At 35.9% G+C, this 7,904-nt stretch overlaps 2 protein-coding genes across 2 annotated transcripts; one reads left to right on the top strand and one right to left on the bottom strand.

Annotated features, from left to right (window-relative positions):
* Nucleotides 1–916: 916 nt before the first annotated feature.
* Nucleotides 917–3,820, bottom strand: LOC130740186 (protein IWS1 homolog 1-like). Its single transcript, XM_057592698.1, has 10 exons — nucleotides 3,641–3,820; nucleotides 3,211–3,327; nucleotides 2,708–2,922; nucleotides 2,471–2,600; nucleotides 2,312–2,374; nucleotides 2,087–2,164; nucleotides 1,785–1,876; nucleotides 1,613–1,675; nucleotides 1,380–1,530; nucleotides 917–1,256 (listed from the first exon to the last, which is right to left on the bottom strand). The coding sequence occupies exons 1-10, from the start codon at nucleotides 3,671–3,673 to the stop codon at nucleotides 1,158–1,160; spliced, it is 1,041 nt and encodes a 346-aa protein (XP_057448681.1). The 5' UTR covers nucleotides 3,674–3,820; the 3' UTR covers nucleotides 917–1,157.
* LOC130737110 (bZIP transcription factor 1-A-like) lies at nucleotides 3,692–5,356 on the top strand. Its single transcript, XM_057588879.1, has 4 exons — nucleotides 3,692–3,704; nucleotides 3,797–3,948; nucleotides 4,027–4,155; nucleotides 4,870–5,356. Exons 1-4 carry the CDS (start codon nucleotides 3,692–3,694, stop codon nucleotides 4,984–4,986), a joined length of 411 nt encoding a protein of 136 aa, XP_057444862.1. The 3' UTR covers nucleotides 4,987–5,356.
* The last annotated feature ends 2,548 nt before the right edge of the window (nucleotides 5,357–7,904 follow it).

Consider the following 7,904-nt stretch of genomic DNA (forward strand, 5'->3'; position numbering starts at 1 on the left):
AAAATTTTTTGACTTGAATACATGATTAATAACAAATTGAATAAAATAAAAAGTAAAAAATAAAAAGGATTTTAATAAAATATGGATGATGACAAATTTCTCGTGATGCAGTAACAGATGGCACCGAACCAAATAAAGTATTATTGTGTTAAATAGGATAAATTTTAGTGTGTGCAGGATTTGAGCCCAGGACGCGTAAGTACTTAAAGCAAATACAAATTAAAGTTCCACTTATTTACAAGACAGCCACCGTGTGTCCACTGTTTCCATTTTCACGGATTTTCAAAGAAAACAATGAAAACGTCTTTTTTTTATTTTCAGATTTGAGCCCATTTCCGAAAATATTTTCTAAGAAAACATTTTCAAAAAATTAACCAAACATATTTTCACTCCTATTTTCTAATTTTAGTGAAAATGAAAACAGAAAACGCACAAACCAAACAGGCCCTAATTCCTGAAAACATTTTTAAATTTTATTTAAAAAACTTAAAAATAGAGGAAAAAATTATAAATTGTGGGAGAAATGGGAAATTACATTCATCTTTCCCACCCTTTTCATGAGAATCAAATTGAAGAAAATCATGGGAATTGTGGAAGTTATTTTATTGATTTATACACAGGAATCATAGTTTCCAATCTTGTAACAATCGCAGGAATGTCCATTCTCAACCTTCATATTCTCAGTAGTCTCTTTCCAAATCTTGAAAAAAAACGCCTTAAGTTTGATGTATCTAGACCCAAGGGGGTCATCCTTACTCATCTCTATACTGAATACAACTCTAGGTTCTCAACTTTCACTCTCCCTATCTAATTTAAGGTTTTATTCTAGAACATTTTGGCACCCATCGCGGGGCCTTCGTAAAAAGTTCAAGAACTTTTTTTTTGTTATGCATGCAGAATCCTAATTCCCATTAAATTATGCAATTCGAGGCTTTGATTATTTAACAGAAGAAATACTACACAAGAGCTTAAAGTTTGGATTTACTGTTGCAATGTATTATTACACAACAAATGCAGCAAAGGGGTGAGTAATTTCATCACACCACCAATCAAAATATAATCAGATCACCGAAAACAGGCCAAGGAAGGAGCTCACTGCATTCTCTCGTAAAGGCAGCACATTATTTGAAACTTGCAGGACGAACAAATCCTTCCATCTACAAATATTTGATCATACCACGACCTTCCACACTCAGTTTTGTAGCCTGAAGCTGTCTCTTTTTTGGTGCCCTCAACTGCTGCAATTTCTTATTCATCTACAGTTAACAAATCCACAGTCAATTTAAGTTATTTGCATACGATTATCTTATTGCTTGAAGAGCCACAAAAAGGGATTAAACCAATCACAAATGACAGAATCAAAAAAATGAAACACCAACCTTCATACGCTGTTGATCATGTGAAGCTTGCTTTGCCCGTGCTCTAACTTCTTCTGGATCAACTTTAGATTGGGGACGGATCACAAAATCCATAGGTGTTGCTTCTGGTCTTGATGCATGTTGCCTGGAAGAGGACTGACCAGATCTAGGCCTGCATTACAGTCAGAAAGATTGTTTCAGTGATTTCTCAATTCACCAGCTCCACAAGTTCATAAATGCCACTCGAGCCTTACTGTGGAAGATCCAAATCAAGGTCACTGTCTCTAGATTGCATTCCTGGAGCTTTATTTGCCGGCCTATAAGAGTTCAACAAAATAGTTCAGCAAAATTATACAAATTCAACATGTTGCAATAAGGACTTATAATACTACAGGAGCAGCAATGGAAAAAAAATGATACGAGTACTTTTTTACTGATGGCCTCCTGAAAGGAGCCCTCTCATCCTCAATATTTCGCATGTCTTCAAACCGTGTACTCTTATTAAATATAGGTCGGCTCTGCAATTACAATGTTAACAAAATGCTAAGTCATTGCTTAAAATGAATTCATGAAACAAAATACATACAATAGTGTTTTTCATGAATCCTAGATTTCAAGTAACAGTAAAACACAACAGAGAAGACCACTCAACTAGAATAAAACTGAACAGCTTTGACAGGAAGATAAAAGATTAAGATGGAACAAGGGTTTAGTCATGCACTACTTACCCATTTATCAACCAGTTCCTTGGTTAGTTTCCTATTTACATTTATTTCTTCATCAGACTTTGATAAAAACATAATTACCTGTTAAGATGGTAAAAATCAGTCAAAGGTATTACCTCCAAAACATGCCATCTTTTTTTTTGGGGGGGTGGGGTGGGGTGGGGGGTGAATTTGGTTTAAGTGCTACTAAGATATAGCATGTATTCAGATGGATAATGGAAACCCTACCTTCCCAAGACCACTCCTCTTCAGCTGTTCTCTTCTGTCAATCTGCTCTAGGTCTATAGGAAACTGCATGACAAGACACATGAATAAGATGCAAAATAATTTTGGAAAAAGAGAGTTGCATATGCATCTAAAATATTATAATGGATCAACTCAAGGTACATCATTCAAAATCTTCAAAATTGCAGTGCGTATGTTTATATTTGGCAAGCTTCCATCAGGAAGCGGCTCAAGCCAATTCTTCAATAAAGTTAGGACTCCATGATCTAAAAATTCTAGCTGGAGCTGTTTCCTGCAAATTAGTGGATGGAAAGTTATTAAAATATGGAAAAGAGAAATATAAAAGATTGAGAAAACACCAGTCTGCACACATAATGTAGCAGGAAAGCGACTGCTTACTTTGAGAGGACTTCTGTAAGAAGAGGCAACTTCTTGAGTTTATTAATAGCAGGCTTCCCCTGTCTATTGAGTTCAGCATCCTCTTCAGCTGTAACCTCAAGCTCAGCCACGACATTCTCAACTAATAAAGCTATTTCTGCAGGACTTCTTTCGTTCTTTTTCTTACCCATCTTAAAAAGATCATTGATTTCATCATCTTCTTCGCCTTCCTCTGCCTAGAAAAAATCCATATAACAGTAAGACAAAGGAGTCATAAAAGCTTTTGAAAAGCAAAGCAAAAAATTGGAGAAAGTTGTGTGTCTGACTAAAATATAAACAAGAAAGAATAGCATAAGATGACATGAAAGCTTAGGCCTGATACAACATCCATTACATATTTCAGTTTCCAACATTCAACTGCTGGTTGCAAGACATTCTTTCAACCACAAAGTTTTCAAAAACAGATGATTTGATTTCAGAATAATTTAAGCAGGAATTAAAGATTAGTGAAACAAATTATCAACCTGAGGCGCTTCACCAGGAGAGCTTGGTTCATTGTAGTTACCATAGAAACCAGGTTCCACTCCAGTGTCATCTATGAAGTTGTCATCATCCAAATTTCTGACACCCTCTTGATCATCCTTTATGAAAACCAAAAACTACCATCAGAAACAATTCACAACCAATAGTGTAATCCAGAAAACTACCACCATCAAAACAAACCAAGTTCATGAGAACCAATTAAATGCCGAACAGGATTTCCACAAAGCTTGCAAAATGCAGGAATAACCACCATATTCACTCACTTATAAAACCCTCAATCTCTCAAATACACACTTTGAAGTAAGAATAATCATGATTGTAAGTCCATCATAACATACATACGTACCAAAATGAGTGAAATTGAAGCAATCATGCTTGAAGCATAAAGGGCAATACATAGAAAATCAATACCTCAGAATCTCCACCAGCAATGGTATCCCACATCTCCTTAACTTCACCATCATGATCCTTCCCTGCCTTCCCCCCAAACCCTTTCTTAGCAGACCCAAATTTGGAACCACCCTTTCCGCCGCCGCTGCTACTTCCGAACCTCGTATCCCCTTTAAGCCGCTTCTCCTTCTACCCTGACCCACCATCCTTCTCCTTCTTCCTCTTCCTCCCTTCCGCCGCCGCCGCCCTTCGATGAAAGAGAGCTCAAAAGACAAAGGCGGAAACAGTCTAACAGGGAGTCTGCTCGCAGATCCAGGTTGCGCAAGCAGGTGATGGGACTACCCTATAGCCTTTTTCCTTCTGTGGCTGCTTGATCATTGTCCCTAAGTTGAGTGAGTTGTTTTCAGGCTGAGTGTGATGAGCTAGCTCAGCGTGCTGAGGCTTTGAAAGAAGAAAATGCTTCACTCCGATCAGAAGTAAGTCGTATCAGGAGTGATTATGATCAGCAGCTACTTACTGAGAATGCAGCTCTCAAGGTGATGTTAAAATCTTATCTTATTTGTTATGTTTGGAAGTTTCTAAAATGAAGGGAAGGATCAGAAAGACGTAGATAGACTATGACTTCTAACTAAACTTAGGTTCATACATAGTGATAAGCTACATTTGCGTTTGGGAACCCAATAGTAGATCACAAAGAAGGGAGAAGAAGTGATTATGGGAGAAGCTACTCCAAGTGCATGTTGGATCAGTGTCATCAAAATTAATTTTGGTAAAATTGGTATAGTAAAAGTGAGATGAAAGTGAAGTAATTTATGTTTGGATATATTATAAGAGGTGATTTCTGTAGGGTAATATTGTGAAATACAAATTTGAAATCTCACAATTGATTATGTTTATAATTGGTGAAATCTCGTCATATTGTGAAATACAATTATGAAATCTCATAGAAGCTATGATTCGTAGCTTCATCCCATAATTGGTGAAATGAAATAACCAAACTGTCCAAACACCTAAAAATTGATTCTGACAGGAGAATCAATTCTAAACTTACAAACGTGGAACTAAACATGCTCTAGTAGCTTTTATGAGAGGAAAAGTGATTCTAGATGGTTTAAACACGAATATTGATACAGCAAACAAAATAGATAGGCTGAGATGGATTATTACACTACCCTCATAGATATCCTCCTTGATATCTTGAAATATTTATGTGAAGGCTGACTGTGCTGTCTGACTTACATAATCTACAGGAGAGACTTGGGGAACTACCTGGGAACGATGATCTTAGGTCTGGCAGGAGTGATCAGCACGCCCACAACGACACGCAACAGAGTGGGCAGACAGAGGCTGTGCAGGGTGGTCATTAGGATCACACGCCGCGTTTCTTGAAGATAACCTAACTTAATAGCAAGAGCACGATCGTGTTTTGGATAGCTTGTAGTTTAAATTGTATTAGAGCTGGCCATTTATAGTCTTAGATCTGTTTATGTAACATGATCCATCATTCCTAATGTGGCTTTTTTCCCTCCCCATTCAAGACAACCTGGATCGTATGTAGTGTGTGAGTTCTGTGTCATGCCTCATCTGCATCTTCCAAAGTAGTGTTCGCGTTTAGCAATGTAGTTAATGAACTTGGGTGTTGTCCATTATATAATTTCCTGTACAAATAATTTATCGTGGAAATAAAGAAAAAGAGTAGTGGTACCTCTCTGAATTATGTTTCATGTTGAGCCTGCTCCCATCCAGTTGAAATTTAGCTAGCTTTTAAGAATAGAATATAACTAGACTACAATCCGCGCGTTGCGCGGGCGAATACAACTGACTCAATAGATAGTGAATTTCCACAAAAATCTTTATTATATTAATGATCATTGTTAAGACATACAAAGTGTTATTTCCGCAAAATAGACTTTTGATTTAGAAATAAAATAGTGAAATACATGATATAAATTGCAAAAAATAAAATATAAGCTGCGCATATGGAATTGCTCTTTTTATTTTTTATGTCTAGCTATTCTTGTTGGCTTCCTCATAGTGTTTGTATATTGTATTGCTAGCTTTGGTTCTCCTAGATGTGTTTGTCCTTAAGGTTTGAATCAAAATTTGTTCTTCATCAGAGGAGGTAATGCCATCTATGCAGTTGATTTCATCCTGATCAAATGTGCACATTGTCTCAGCTTTGTCGATGTTACCTTTGTTTTCTTTTTAAACACCGATGGTTCTTCTTCTTCATCAGATTTGTTGTGGTGACATTGGATCCTTTTATAATCAAAGGAAAGATATTTAGTATTTTGTTCAATGTTCTTAAAGCAATTATTTAAATAAGATTAAATGGTTGAGTTGTTTACCTTTTGTATTGTTTTATGATTGAAAATCACTTTACACTTGCTTGGTGGTCATCCTAGTACAAAAAATGATGGAAATATAAATATAATTATGTTGATATGACACATGAGAAAAGAATAAAACAAAACCAGGAGAGGTGAGACAAAGCAGCTACATTAGTTAGATAGAATAAGGCAGTTAAAATTGTTAGGTGATCTGACAGTTTAATGTAGCAGGGGCATTTACCTTGAATTGGGGGGGGGGATGAGAGTGCAGAATAGAAGGCTTCTGAATTGTTAGTATTGCAGAACCAGAATCTAAGGGGAACCCATTGTTGAAGGGGAACATTTCTATATTCTTTCCATGTCCTCTAACCTCAAATACTATGTCAAAATAACACATCATTAGATGACCTTGAAAAATAAGTCAAAATTCAATCTAATCGATCATTGGATTTTTAAGTCTGAACCACAACCTCTAATTGTTTCATATGCTGTAATAATAATTAGGGAATATGAAGAGAAATCTTCTTATAGATCAGACTTTTGTCATAGAAGGTTAGAAAGAACCAAGAACACAAAATTTGTTCACAACTTTGTATAGAGCAAAATTTTGTCATAGAATGTTAGTTTTGATATCACAAAAATATGCTAACAATATCACACCATGATATAAAGTGGCATTAAACTCACCAAGACATTGAAGCATCTCTACCATATGTGCAATTTCCATATCCAGTTTCTTGGCAACCATCTCAATGCGTCTCTTTAACCTCTCTATGCTCCTTAATCTATGGAGGCCATATTCAAAGGTAGGACGAATGTATCTACGGACAAACACAGCAGATTCACTTTTATTCATGGTAGTGCAAGAACAAACAAAGAGAAAGATGCAAATGTGAATTGAAAGTGAATTGAATTTGTATGTCTATGCATATTTATACACATTACAATGTAGTAAGGTGAATCTTAAGATAACAATAATTAGGGTGATGGAATTTACCTAAACTGAGTTTATCGATTGATATTTTCCCTTGCCGTGAGTTTTGCCCAGTCGTTGTGGGGGAGAGATCGATGGATTGGACAGTGGGTGATGGTGGGCAACACTACAAAAGATTGGTGAGGGGTTCGCACGGTTGTGGCTGAACCATAAGCCTTGGAGTGACATTGCGGCTCTAAAGAGAGAGTGAAAGAAAGAGGATGAAAGGTGGGAATTAGAAAGATCAGGGGAATGGTGAATTGAAAGAATAATAATGTGTCTGTTACAAAGCTTTGAGAATATACAAGGACATATAGAAAATGCTAAGTGGTTGAGGTGCCACCGCTGATCAGTTACAAACCTTTGAGGAGATAGAAGCACGCACGTATAGGAAATGCAAAGAAATGATTGAAGTGCCAAGTCAGATTAGAAGCTTATGTGGAAGGGTAAGGGAATAGCAAAGTGATGAGTTGTCAACGTGAGATTGCGCGCTTCACAATTCCTATATTATAATAGATAGATGGAAGAAAACAATGTTTTGTATATTGTATTTGGTAACTCCATGTCACTTTATAAACCCGTTATGTTTAAAATTTGATTGAGTTCACTTATATTTTTAACACCCCCCCCCCACACACACATATAATTTTACAAAAATTATCACATATTATTGATATTTTAACTCCTGGAGTCAATATATCCCTCCTCATAATTTAATATATTAACACTAAAATTTATAAAAAAAAAGTACTAATTTTTAAAAATATGCATAACTTTTTATTGTTATTATAGTAAACACATTACAATTTTGTAACTAATATTAATTTAGAATAGTACTTCAATAATTTTTTGATATTTTTTTCTATTATTATATAGTCAATACTCAATAGATTTCAAATGCAAATTAGGAGTATTTTTACCCAGTGTTATCAGACTCGGACCGGTAATCGACTCGGTCGAGGCACTGGGTCAATGAGTCAAT

Source organism: Lotus japonicus, chromosome 2, assembly GCF_012489685.1.
Source record: "Lotus japonicus ecotype B-129 chromosome 2, LjGifu_v1.2".
NCBI lineage: Eukaryota > Viridiplantae > Streptophyta > Magnoliopsida > Fabales > Fabaceae > Lotus > Lotus japonicus.